At 39.0% G+C, this 14,553-nt stretch overlaps 2 protein-coding genes and 1 long non-coding RNA gene across 4 annotated transcripts in view; 1 reads left to right on the forward strand and 2 right to left on the reverse strand.

Annotated features, from left to right (window-relative positions):
- The window catches only part of LOC143360934 (uncharacterized), a 175,682-nt gene that overhangs the window by 42,796 nt on the left and 118,333 nt on the right, over positions 1-14,553 (reverse strand). The window lies entirely within an intron of this gene.
- Positions 4,627-9,045, reverse strand: LOC143361031 (deoxycytidylate deaminase-like). Of its 2 annotated transcripts, none has more exons than XM_076800272.1 (5): positions 8,915-9,045; positions 8,609-8,820; positions 6,502-6,718; positions 4,936-5,011; positions 4,627-4,832 (listed from the first exon to the last, which is right to left on the reverse strand). In XM_076800272.1, the coding sequence occupies exons 1-4, from the start codon at positions 8,926-8,928 to the stop codon at positions 4,951-4,953; spliced, it is 504 nt and encodes a 167-aa protein (XP_076656387.1). In that variant the 5' UTR covers positions 8,929-9,045; the 3' UTR covers positions 4,627-4,832; positions 4,936-4,950. The 2 variants fall into 2 exon arrangements, with proteins under 2 accessions (XP_076656387.1, XP_076656386.1); XM_076800271.1 differs by having other exon boundaries at positions 4,627-4,835.
- On the forward strand, positions 10,553-14,393 carry LOC143360825 (deoxycytidylate deaminase-like). Its single transcript, XM_076799976.1, has 5 exons — positions 10,553-10,692; positions 12,352-12,560; positions 13,753-13,966; positions 14,087-14,212; positions 14,294-14,393. The coding sequence occupies exons 1-4, from the start codon at positions 10,679-10,681 to the stop codon at positions 14,136-14,138; spliced, it is 489 nt and encodes a 162-aa protein (XP_076656091.1). The 5' UTR covers positions 10,553-10,678; the 3' UTR covers positions 14,139-14,212; positions 14,294-14,393.

Consider the following 14,553-nt stretch of genomic DNA (forward strand, 5'->3'; position numbering starts at 1 on the left):
GACTCCTTGCCCTCCCTAGGGAGAGAGACGGGGATATGTGGGACTCCCTCCCGAAGAGGCACAACCACTAACTCCACCACGGTGACCTCCCTTAGCTAACGGGAGACGGCGAGGAACTCGTATCGCAAACAACCCTCCCCCCCACCCGACATTGTTATCGCCCCAGGGGAAGTGAAGCCTCCAATGCCTAATCTAGTAGGACACCGCATGGGTCATCCATCCGGTGTACCCTTTCCCGGAGGGCCGCTCGGCTGGGCGCCGCGAGCTCTAGCTCCCCCGCAGCCCCCGGCGACTCCCGACCGCGCTCGGGGGAAGGGGACCCGTAACCCTCGGGCTAGTCCACAGCTCCTCATCCCGCCTGGCTGGCCCACCGGGGGGGGGGGTGAAGAGCCTTGAGGGGATGTCCCCCAGCGCCTTGCCTCCTCGCGGAGAGGGGGGTGACAAATCCACTAATCATATCCCAACTAACTTCCAACCATTGGCTACCGTTGACCAACCATAAATGCTACTAGGGGTGTTGCGGATTACACTGGTTTGGATCTTTTGCAATTAGGTCGATAGAAATTCTATGGAGTGGCTAAATATTTTTCTAGTGATAGGTGGGTGGTATCCTGTAATCGTTGGAGTGGGAATTTCTGTTTTGGAAAACTTGCATATAGCCGGAGAAGTAGGATTAATTAGGATTTATCAAAGATCGCCCTGTCAATGAAGTATTGAATGAGCTTAAAATCCGCTATATTTTAGGAGTTTAGTACACACGACATTTTTAGCCTCCTTTTAATTAGCATCGAAGTCAGGTCCCTGGAAGTTTTAGACATGAATTCTTGTAGGCTCGGGCTTTCAACTTAAGAACGATTAGTAGCTTGTCATAAACCTTTAGATACGTCACAGCACGCAGGTAGGTTTGCTAGGAACGCGACCACCCACGGACCTGTGCATCTTCAGGTCACTTTCTTGGGGTTAATTTCGATCCCACGACTATGTTACGTATGGAGATGTTCCTCCACGTTCATTCGATTAGAAGTTCTAATCTCTTTTCTGAGAACGAAAAGCGTCCCAACAGACCCCTTGTTTATAGAAGGGATGATTGTGCTCCGGCTGGACGCAACTGGCGCGAAGCATGACTCAGTAACAGCACCGTACGATTTCGTAATATGGGAATCTTGAAAACATTCCCTTCTGGAATGTTTTGTCAAGGTAGTCTCTGATAGGAAACATCCTGGCTAACCCTTCGTTTTACCCTTTAAACAAAGATCCAGCTGCAAACCTTAAACTCACTCGAACCGACAAATACGAGTATGCGACCGTAGAATAAAACAGACACATTTCCCTCTCATTTTTTAGGGTATATAAAGCCATTCATTTTCATCCTCCTGGGTTCAGTCGAGATTCAGACACGGTTCAGTACTCGTGCAGTCACGTCGCGTCAATTCTAGTGAGATCGGGTTAAAGTCCCTTTCGAATCAAACGTAACCTTATAGAATCCGTTAGTTCGTGTATATTCTATTTGGCTTTCAACAATCGCTCTCCGACCCCGCATTGCCAGTGCGTCAACACCGTGCATCAATAGGTAACAATTTCTCCAATTGTACATTTATTACATTCACTCGCGACACAAACAACTACATTTGTAATTATCTTAATTCAGAATATATTTGTCTTGTTTGTTAACTCGCGTAATCCACAACCTTTAATTATTGCCTGATATCCTAATCTAATAATTGAACGTTCCCACATGATACAATCTTACCGCTCGGATTGTATCAATTAAATTATATATAAGTTACGAGGCTTACTAATCTTAGATTCAATTCAACAAAGATTTCTCCAACCTAGTGGCTCCCCGGTTTCACATTGGATGCGTCCACGAAAACTATACCATTCTAGCGGATCCCTGATTTCGCATTGGGATTTTCCGTATCCTAGCAGCTCCCTGGCTTCGCATCAGGTGCGTCTGTGAGTTATCCACCTTCCTTTCATATCGGGTTCGCCGCGTGTCCCTCCTAGTGACTCCCCCATTTCGCATTGGGTGCGTTCACGAAGTTTCATCCTCCTAGTAGCTCCTCGGTTTCGCATCGGGTGCGTCTGCCTTTGACTCCAACCACACAGAGGTTCCCTGGTTTCGCATCAGGTGCGTCCTCGACGTCAACTATCCTAGCGGCTCCCCGATTTCGCATTGGGTGCGTCCGCGTACCTAACTAACAAATTGAAACCATATTCCTGGGGTAACAACCCCCTCGCCGGCCTCTCGCGTTGCTCGCAGCCCTGGCTCGTAACAACTAATATACTTTACAACTTAATTAATACCATACATAATATACAAGGGACATTGGTTTTTCCGAGCCTGCCGGTGAATAGCGGTCGATCCGTCGGCACAATTACCTGAATCTCCACGCCGCGCCTCGTCCGACTTCATGTCCCTTCCTGGCCTGATCCGCTTGCGATGTCTGAGAGTCCTCGAATTGAAAAATGGAATTTTAAAGAAAGACAATCAAACAGGGCGGTCATATTTTTCTAAAATTAATCAAAACGTTGCTACAAATATGTTTCCACATTTTTACTATTTTTGCACTTTAAAATTACATTCGTCGTGCTTTTCGACAATTTTATTAACAACGTCCGTACAACTTGCTCTCTCGAGTCGCCCCTCATTCCGTAGTCTCTCGATTCGGTTTGGTTTTATTTTTAATTTTTTTTTCTTATACAACCTTTATCAACATCTGCCGTTGCCATGCGTCAACACTAAAGCTACCGAGCCTTAAAAGTAACTGATACATGTTTTCTTATAAAAATGACGAGATTGAATTTTGTTCGGTTCGTGTTATAATACATGATCTACTAAATATATGTATTTAATCATTTCCCACGGAAGCATCTTATAATTTCAGTAACTGTATAATAAAAAATCTGAAATCAGTCATTTTTACCAGTTGTGGTAGGTTTGGTGGAGGCTTCTTGTAAGAAGAACTCAAATTCATATCAAAATTTTCGTTATGCAGCGTATCAGCAGGTTGTGCCATGGTCCAACGGGCTGTACCTTCGTTAATTTGGAAGATTGTAGTCTAATTCTTTGAAGGCATATTTTCGAGATGGTAAACTGTTTATGTAAACAAAAACTATTTTTCACTTTTTAAAGTTGTTACACGCGAAGCTCCCATGAAATCGTGTCTAGTGTTAAGTCCCGGGAGTTCGTTCCGCGAAAATACGACGTTCCTCGACCCGTTCCTCGGATTAAGAGTTCCAATAAATGTTACAACTTTCAGTCCACGCAAGACTTACGTTCGACGTCTAACAGGGGGGCATGATCCCGCGTGAACGTGTTTTATGTCTAGCTCTCGCCGGCGTCGTACGTTTGCACACTCATAGGAGTGAACGTTGAGGGTAGCCGAACGACCTTCCTCTGGAGCCGGCCAGCGATGCGTGAACCCGTGGATGACAGTCGACTACCTGAAGAGGGTCGATTCCTTTTAGGGGGCCTTCTCCGGATGCTCGCTGGTGGCTGGGCCTGGTGCTGGATGCTGCGAGGCGGGGGAAAGGGTGATCCTCACCGTCTCAAGAAGGTAGGTGAACTGATAGTTTTAGGTGGGCTGCAGATTCCCAGCAGCTGTTGTCCGCCGTTCTCGAGCTCGTACGCGCCGACTCGTCACGGCATGTGATATCGATAAGAGAACAAGGGCGCGCTCAAAATTTGTTAGAATGCTATAGGACGGAATGGCATCTGCGTCCCGGTGGAACCTGTAGGAACGTACCGAGCAACTGGGTAGGCTCAACGCACGAAGTATTCTACACTGCAGGTGTAGAAATAATGGGTGAATCGTAAATGAATATCACATGCGCGCGACGTAAGGGTAGGAAGTTAAGGACCGAGACACGAACACTGATACTGACTAACTGAATTTATATGGAGGAACAAGTACAAGGCGATGCAATTACAGCTGAGGACGCGAGAAATGGCAAGACCGCTCATGGGCGGATTAAAGCAAGAGTGGAGCCGACTGGTAGCTCCGAAATCGGGACTGAGACTACGACCTCTTGGCCCTGCACGGACCCTCTCGACCCAGTGGGTCACTGGGGAAGAACATGCTGGGGGGGGGGGGGGGTTGTGCCGTGTCTTGTGACGTCATCCTGCTGTCCGTTGCTAATCGGCCTCTGAGCTTGGGCCGGCATGGTTGCTTATCGCTGATGCCGCATTTTTGAGTGTTGAGCGGGGTGGGTGTTTGGGTGAGTGTTGGGTGTTGGGTTTGAGGGGTGATCGAATGTTGGGTTTCAGAGGTGATCGAATGTTGAGTAATATGAGTAAGCGGGTGATGTACGTAGATGCTACTTACGACTATGGTTAGTGTTACGGCTTATGCTATGTTAAATAAGAGGAGTGGGAAGCTAAAAACCTACATAGAAGGTTGTCTCCACGAGAGACAATAGCGCGCAGGTTAATATGAAATGGCCAATGGTGGGGGGACCTGCACACTCGTAGTGGCGGACGTGAAGTGATGGCAGGGAATTAGTTGCCCATGACTGGCTAATAGATTCTATTAACCTATGCAATGTAAACGGAAGAATAAACGTGAGCGTTCGAGGCATGCTAGAATGATAGGGTCTGCTTAGGAACGTATTGATAGGACAATGTTAAGCTAAACATTTTTATTTTTCATTTCTAGCTATGAAACAATTTCCATCCGATTTCTCCAAGAATAGTGGTCCATATTACGAAACCGGACCTTGTGGACCATATTACCTATACTATGTGTGTCTACTACGAATAACGTCATTCGATACTTTTGACTCGGGTTGCTTCGTCTTTTGATCAAAGCTCTTTATCCCTTTAAATGTGCCTGCTAAACGCAAAACAAAAAAAAATGAAAAGTTGTACAAATGCTGATACATTAATTGATTATCTATATGTAATGGTATACGAAACGTAAATACTATACGCACTTGTTGCGCGACAGTCTATTGACGGCAGTCATATTTATAATCAATTACAATTGAGTTCATTTTCGGTTTGAATGGGCTGCAGAGAAACATGTGTTTTAGGTGCTTGTGGTGTTACCAAATTAAAACATATGGGTATCAGGAATATGCTGTGTACCTCAGGTTCGAAACTTCACACTTATCGTGTACAGACACCATTTTTCAAGATTCCTTTACATTTTACCATCAACATCGAGCTGAGCGATCAATGCCAACGTATTGGTGAGATAATTTGGTGACATAATTTGGATCATATTTACTTATTTTATTGACCATAATAAATTTTTAAAGTACAAGTGTATATAGGCGAAGACGCGACGAATTATGTCATATTTGGTTTCATTTTAAATCAGAAAAATATTAGAAAAATTCTGGCGAATCTTCATAATAAAATAATGAAAAATAAAAAAGTTTGACAATTGAAGAGCTCACGGCAACAAACTGTCAGCTCGATTTAAACATGACTGCCCACTTAGAGTTTTTAATCGCTCGGGGCAACAAACGGTCACAAAAGTCTCACGATATAACCATTTGTTGCACCGAACTTTCGAAAAAATTTGTTTTTTTACAGTCACGTCGAAATCGGGCTGACCGTTTGTTGCCCTGAGCTCTTCAATTGCATTTATTGCTCAAGCAGTGATCAATGCTTTTAATGTTTGCCGACTACTCGACTTCTAGTCTCTCTTTCTGTTTCATCCGCTGTCTTTTATCATTTATCATTTAAATCAGAAAAATGTCACGAATGTGTTGGTAAAAGTTTCATGATAAAATAATAAAAAACGAAAACGTTTTGTCATTGTATTAATATTGTCTCGTCGATTACAGTCTCTACTCGATAAGTGTCCCAAATATCTAGCATATAATTGTCCTATACCTATCCCCACTACGGCAGGTATACCCCGTGGTGGGGCCGCCAAGCTCGAGAGGTCTCGGACGCCAAGGAGTGTAAACATAATATGGGGTGGGTGTATCGGTGTGAGACCAGGAGACCACTACTAATCCAACAATAATACTTTTTTATTTTTCATTATTTTTTTATGGGACTTTCACCAACGTATCCGTGGCATGGTAATTCCGATTATATTTATTTGTGTAATGAAGGATGAAAGATAGTTCTGGCTACAATTCTATTGACGAAAAATTAGTGTAAATATGATCCGAAGTTCTGTTATTAGATTATTAGTGGTCTCACACCGATATACCCGGCCCGTATTATTATGTTTACACTCCTCGGCGACCGAGGCCTCTCGAGCTTCGCTGTTCTTTTCTACGTTTGGCAGTGGATCAAAGAATAGTATCATCTAGCTGATAATTGCCCCGGTTCAGACTCGTATTTTCGACAATTATCGAGTAGACACTGTACATTTCTCTGCCGAGTCGAGCGCTCGAGCTTCGATGGCTCCTCGAGGGGTATACTTTTAGCCATAGTGGAGATATTCTCTTCACATTCATCGCGTAGGAGATTCACAACATGTTTTGATAGCCACATTTGAATGTGAACGTCAATGAAGCTATATATATAATACCTACCTACACTTAACCCCAGCTCTATTAAATATTGTTTCAGCTAGTTTTATAATCCCTGGATTTGTTGGATAGTGATCGGATAGATATATGACCTCTTTGATTCCTGATTGTACAATCGCTTTAGCACACTCGTTGCAGGGAAATAGAGTAGTGTAAAGAGCACAACCTTCAACACTGCTGGTGTTTCTTTTTAGAATAGCATTAAGTGCTGCATGGCACACTATAAATTACACGTTAAGGAAAAAATTCATTAGCAATTATAAGTGTTTATTCAAACATCATATAACTGAAATTTAACCCTCCAAGTGCTGTGCCGGAGTCAGTTTTCACCCGACTGCTTCAGGCCACGCACACAGTGACATAACCTCACACCACCGCTTTCGCTGCTTCTAATCACGATGATGTTATATGTATATGTTACGGGCAATGTGTTTGATGTGGGTTCTGCAAAATGGCATTGTATAGAATGGCGGCTTGTTAGAAAATTCTTATGACCTGCCCTTTTCCGAGGTTCTGGGGTAAGTGCTGAGCGGTCTAACACAGTCCTCTTACCAGAAGGCACCCTAGCCTTCCCCCACTCCGTGGCCAGATCCTTCATAAGGACTATCTTTGTTCTTTAAGATAGCAGTACGACGCACAGTGCTGCCAAGGCGGTAAAAAATCAATTTTATAAATTTTCGATTTTTATAAAAGAAATTATTTTTGTATAGCCTAATAGTGCGTGCATGATGTGCCAAAGTCAGATTTTTGAAATTTTTTTTTACGGAGATATACGCATGGTAAATAACCATTTCCTCGCTCCTGGGAATTCATCAGTTTTCAGTGCGATAGTTATGTAATTACTACGCCTATAATTGAATACTTAGGGGTCTACAAATCATATGGGTTATTGCAAATGGTTTCAACTATTGACTGGCAAAAAAAAATTTTCCAAAAAAAGTTGTTTAACATTAAGTAATATGGACTAACCTGAAGCCCCTTTGTGTTACGCTCATTTTTTATTTATGGAGGAATACAAAAAATCCTTTGAATACATTCGATCTGGAACTAATCGTTTTGGCAAGTTATAATATTGAACTAGCTTTGTGCAAAATTTTAAGGGATACTTCGAGATGCTTTCTCCACAATTTAAGTTTGAATATCAACTTTCGGAATTTCCGAGAATGAATCGCGCGGATGTCACGACTATTTGATGTTTCACGTAACATATACCGATTGATTACCGTTTCAAGAGAGCATCGACGCTTCAATGTTTATAATTCGATTGTTATAAACTATTACGTGATCAAGGACCGTGAACCACTGTACTTTTCCTGATTGTTTAGTTTTAGATTAGTTTTTCCAAATATGAAGGTCAATCCGATGAATGTTATAAACATTTTGATGGAATCATATAGTCACAGCAACAATAACAAGGAAACACCCACGAATAAGAAGGAAATTGAACTGGCACACAATATTATACACCTGATTGATAAAAGTAAGGTACATAGATTTGGAAACGCAACAAGAATTACAATTCGCCGACCTAACGAACGCACCACCTACTTCTCTTAATGTTCCCGAAGACTAAGAAGATTTGGAACAAGAAGAACCCAAAATAAAATCAGTTCTTTCCAGAGCTAGCATGTACAACGAAGAAAACTCCAGTTTCAATTATCTTACGGATCCACAGTTCAAAAACTGTAATATATTGTTTAAACAAAAAACTTTTGTCAACATTTTCTTGCGCGACTACATTTCCCATTAGAAGACACACAATTAAAAAAAAATTTAATTTTTTCGACCCCTGATTTCCGAGATATCTCAAAAAATATGGTTTTAACCGCCAACTTTGAAGGCTGTTTTCACCCCTTCAAAAGCGAATGGTTGCCGATAAAAAAAACACGTGTCAAATATTTTTCGAAGAACTACGTATATCTCACATAAGTTTTATCACAATCGGCTTGTATCAACTGAATTTGTCCCCTTGTGAGCGAACCTGGAGGAATCGTGAACGTGACCGTTTTAGTGAAACATTGGTGTGAGACAAAAATGTCCTGGGCACAGTACTTCATGTCCCAGTATTCGGAGGGTTAAAAAAATACCATTTGTTTGTTGTTAAACTTACCGTAGGGGTATTTGTTTTCTAAACTGTTTTTTGAGTCTTTATCCCATTTTAACGTATCACTTCCTTTTGGCATCTCATTGTATCCAACGCCCACGATTATGTTTCGATTATCAACTACACATGCGCCAACTTTAGTATTGGGATCACTACTCCGTTTCGAGGTCAGAACCGCCATCCCCATGAAAAAATCCTTCCAGTCGAAGCGTTTGCCACTAAACAGAGATTAAAATACAGGCATATCTGCTAGTATATGAGAAGAAGTATATTTATCAAGTTGTAGTATCATCATTAACATATCGTGCACACCGTTCTCCTGCCATATTTAATTGTATGCCTGCTTAAAAAATATAACGTCTCAACTCTACGTGAAGTTGTTCCTTGCACTGAATTTTTGCGAGTCTATGATCGCGCGCAATCCTCAACTGTGGCAAGTATAGATATACGACGAATAAATATGTAATTATTGCACATGCTAGTGCAGCTGTTTTTTGCGCACGACATCCTTTGATAAGATGATAAGTGCCATGTGCAGTGACTAACTGTGACATAATAATTGTGGTTTATCAAGAATCTTTCCGTATATGTATACCTATAGATTTATCATCATTTCCGCTACATGCAGTGGGGGACAAAAGCATGTGAATTACTTCGTGTAATCTATTGGGCATTTTATAACCCTAAACTTTTAATGAAGTCAGGTTCTAAATTACGCCATTCTTTTTTTAATATTTCTTTTAAATATTCTTGCGATGTTATGTCGTATTTTCGTCCATTTTTTTCAAGTTTCGCTCATACATGCTCATACATGAGTATTATATAACAACCACTGACTCACTATAGGGGCTTTATGTTTCGGATCATAGTCTTGTTGAAAGTAAAATGTTCTCACAATATCTAATTTATCTGCACTTTCTTTACATTATTATGATTACATTATTCTATCTATGATTACTAATTTTCCGACTCCAGAAGCAACAATACATCCCCACACCATCACACTTCCACCTCCGGGTTTCGTCGTCGGTTGCATATTTTTGGGATCCAATTCCTTATTAGCTCTCCGCCACACTTTTTTATGACCATCAGACTCAAAATTTATTAAATTTCTACTCATCGGAAAATATTACATTCCTCCAGAAGTCGTCGCTACCGTTTATGTACTGCTCTGCAAATTCTAATCTCATTTTTTTATTTACTTTGTTGATGAGTGGTTTCCTCCTCGCAACTCTGCTGTTATATTCTCCCCGATGTAGTACTCTTCGTGCTGTTTTCGGATGAACTTCCTTGTGCACATGTTCTTGAAGGTGTGTCACGATTTCCGATGTACTGGTATCAGTTCTTTTTTTAATAATTCGGACGATTTTCTGCTCCTCTCTCACAGTTAGCTTCTGCGGTCTGCCGGTTCTTTCTTTATTCTGCAATGTTCTCTCTTTTTTATATTTACTTATTATACTCTGTACAGTTGATCAACTTCTTTTTAGCATTTCTAATATATTTGTATATGATTTGACCTCTTCGTATAACTGTATAATAATTTGTCGTTCTTCCAACGTAGTTTCATTGCGTTTTCTCCCCATATTGAAAATATTCACTAATAACGTATACTCTCCACGACAAGAATTAATGAATCTAACATGATATGTTCTAAAGTAATGTTTACATTGATCGGAATGTTGTGATTCCTTCGTATCTGCTGTGTTTATCAACAGAAATGGTGGTGTACGAATACTTTTGTCCCCCACTGTATGTAGCAGAAACGATGATGAGTCTATTGTTATAGATATACGGATAGTTTCTTGGAAAACCACAATTGTTGTGTCACAATTAGTCATTGCATACGGCCCCGACCACCGTTTCCGCAACATATGGATAAATGTCATAATTGATAAAGAGTGCAGTGAGCAAAAATCTGCACTAACATGCGCAATAAGTACATATTTATTCGGTGTATATCTATACTAGCCACAGTTGAAGATTGCACGCGGTTAAAGATCCGCATAAATTCAGTGCCAGGAACAACTTCACGTACAGTTGAGACGTTATATTTTTCAAGCAGGCATACAATTAAATATGGCAGAAAATAGGTGAGAACGATACGTTAATGATGATTAGACTGCGAATTGTTATGCAGAATAAAATTATCCGCATTAATTACAATACATGGGAGCTACATTTATATTTATTTATATACTTAATCGTTCTATTAAATCCAAAATAATACAACCGTATTTTCAGTTTCTTGGAATATTTTGATTATGAAATGCATAAAATCTGCAGTTTAACGATGATACTACAACTTGATAAAGTCACTGCCCGAAATTTCTATAAAGCCACCATTTTTCTTTGATAAATTCTTATTATTATTCCATAGCAATGAAAAATTTCTGTATGGTACAGTATTTCATTTGACCAAAGAAAGCGAAACCGACTATTTCAAAAATAACTACACCGAATATTTCTAGGAAAACACGAAAATATAATTTAATAAAAACGAAATGCGAAATTTCTATAAATCGACTTGAATCTTTCATAAATAAACTCAAAAATTAACAATTATCTTTCCCGTATTTCGATATGAATATAATTAGTTCGGTAATGTTAGACTATCGGTTTGACATAGACAAAATTAATTGTTGAAGTGTCTCATCCCTTAATTACTGAGTTGTACTGTTTATCATTACTATAAATTCTTCGTGTAATACTATCCCAAAGATTTATAATAGTATTCATACCGGGGAACCAGCAAGCCATGTTAAAACTTTGATATTTTTTTTAAGAAACCACCTGTCGTGTTGGTAGATGAAATTGTCTTCAATATTTTCTATAAATGGTATTCAAATCCTTTTTAACAATTCGATTTCTTTTCTTGAATTTACTTTATGGCTAATGAAAAACAAATTATAGTCTCTCTGTCGGCTATGGACGCAGCCCAAATCATTAAGGAACCACCTTCGAAATTATAATTCATTAATTGAAAAAGTTTTTAAACTTCTATACAAGATGTAGGGAAAGTAGTGGTTATCCCTTCCTAGGGACATTTGTAAAAGAAACATGCCGCAATATTGTTTATAACAAAGGAAATTGGGTAATTATTCAGAAGATTGGATTCCACTTTGATCTTAATCATTTTTGGATATGTAGTGGGGAGTGGAATTTAAAACAACTTTTTCCTTTGGAAGTATATGGTGGCCTCCTTTAGTTTCGAAGATATTGGCGAAAAATTGTCTATACCGGTACAGCGAATTCTGTCCGTACGCGTGCGTCTGTAAAACAGTGACAAGCATTATCAGCAGCCATAGATAAATTGTTTTGACAAATAACGCTTCACCAGCAGATCCATCTTCCTTAGCTTCGTTCATAACTCAGATAATCGAACTCGTTCTTTGAAATGCTGAAGATAAAAAATGATTAAACGACAAACATAATCACTAACCCTAATCTCGCCCTTTTCTTCTTTTTGTTTTTTGATGAGGTGGTAATCCAAGTTACGGATTCCCCACCTCCCTCTGGGTGAGAAGGCGGGAATATATGGGACTCCCCCGGGCCCTCGGGGCCCAAATATTGTTATAATTATTGTTCATGAATTTTGTCGACGTTTCTTCTTCGTAAAACTATGAACATTTAACGGAAATAATTAAAAAACGAAATAAATAATTTAATGATCCTTTAATTTTGTAAGCTAGTATACATATGTACTTGTTGCCACATAATGGCTAATATGCCTGTATTTTTGCCTTTTCTAGTGGAAACATTATCGACGAGCACCATTATTTCATGGCGGCAGCGTTTCTGATTGCAAAACGGAGTAAAGATCCTGTTACTAAAGTTGGCGCATGCATAGTTGATGACGAAAAGAAAATTGTGGGTGTTGGATATAATGGGATGCCCCAAGGAACTGAATTTTCATGGAATAAGAGTAAAGTAGACCCTCATGACAACAAGCACTCTTTTGGTAAGTTTATTGACAACAAAAACCAAGTAAATTTCTTTCCTATGAAAATGCCAATTTTATTTTTTCTAATCTTACAAATAATAAATAATAGTGATAAAGCCTTTTTATGAAATTTTCGCAAAAAGTAATCCATAGGAAAATATTTGACTCATATTTGTTTTGACGATCATGGTTTCATCAAACTTCGCGTGTATCACTTCGGCATGTTACCGAGTTACTTATGGGTTATTCCATGCGAAATCGGATAGTTTTTGGAGTAATTTTTCGAATATGTTGTAGTCTGTCGAGACCTATGGACGAATCTGCAAGGATTTTTCGATATCTTAAAAATTGTTGATTTTAAAGATGTGTTAAAAAAAGTGTCACCCTTTTTTCCTTAAATTATAAGACCAAAATTAATAAACCGATAAAAATGAGTTTTTAGGAGATTATAGTGAAAACATAAGGGTGTCTACTAACATGTTATTTGAAGAAAAGGTTTTTTTCACCATTTATTTAGCAATTGTTTTAAACAAATGCAATGTTTTCATAGCAGGGACATTTTTAACAATTTGAAGAAATGAGGATATAGCCCCAAATGTCCCCCTTACGAATCTGTTTTCAAAAGAGCGGAATCTTTAAAATTATGACGTAATTAAAATTATTTGCAGTGAACGATGCACCGCTGCGAAATACAGCAATCAAATAATTAAATATTCAAACAATTTTAATTTCGTCAATTTTTATGTGTCCGCTTTTTTAAAAACAGGTAAATAAAGGGGACAATTGGGGCTATATACACATTTTTTTCCTATTTTTAAAAATGTCCATGATAGAAAACATTGCATATGTTTAAAACAATTGCAAAATAAATGGTGAAAAAAACATTTTCCTCAAATGACACTATTTTAGTACACACTTATATTTTCACTATAAGGTCCAAAAAACTCATTATTATCGGTTTGTTAGTAGTCGTCTTATAATTTAAGGGAAAAAGGGTGACACTTTTTTTAACACGTCTGTAACTTCAACAATTTTTAAGATATTGAAAAATCCTCTGAGTTTCGTTCATAGGTCACTAAAGACTACAACAAAATCCGAAACTTTACTCCAAAAAATGTCCGATTTTGCGTGCAATGACCCTTGTGTGTTAATGTTTGAATTAAACAATTATATTTGGTAATGGAGTTTCCCCTTTTCGTGTCATTTATAGTGTGCCATGCAGAACTTAATGCTATTCTCTTCAGAAGCTCAACAAGTCTTAAAGGTTGTACCGTTTACACTACTCTATTCCCCTGTAACGGTTGTGCAAAAGCGATTGTCCAAGCAGGAATAACGAAGGTAATGTACATGTCAGATAAACATAGTCTCAAGGATGAGACGAAAGCTGCTAAAAAAATATTTACAGATGCTCATATCGAGTGTAGGTATGCATATGTTCATTCAAGTTTACATTGAAATGCAATTAAATTTAGTAGGAATATTGCACTTATTGTTTAAATTTGGTGACACCATAAGCACCTAAGACACATGATATTATTTTTCAGCCAATTTGAACCGGAAAAGGACCAAATCCGAATTGATTTTACGCAGAATTAAAATACAAGGCAGCCTAGCACTAGCAAGTAGAAAGTATCGAACGAAGTCATTCGTAGTAGACATACATAGCATAGGTAATAATATTATTTATATTATTCGTTCGATGGATTCTATCGTCCGTGGAATGACTAATTTCGTAACATATGAAAATCTAGATCGTGACAGTGCAGGATGCTGGTACCTTCAACGAATGGATTACCATTTTTGTGCAAAACTGTATTGGATCTTTACATACAAATGAAAAGTATACCTTGATTTATCCAGTGTTTTACTTAGTATTGTTTATTTTCCCACGGAGATCGGGAATATGCGATATCATATCCTGACGTTGACCCGCAGCAAATACAAGAACAAAGAGAAATTGAAGATAATTTTTACATCTAGTGAGTCACACACAAGAATACTTATTCGTGCG

The sequence above is a fragment of the Halictus rubicundus genome, chromosome 14 (assembly GCF_050948215.1).
Source record: "Halictus rubicundus isolate RS-2024b chromosome 14, iyHalRubi1_principal, whole genome shotgun sequence".
NCBI classification, from domain to species: domain Eukaryota; kingdom Metazoa; phylum Arthropoda; class Insecta; order Hymenoptera; family Halictidae; genus Halictus; species Halictus rubicundus.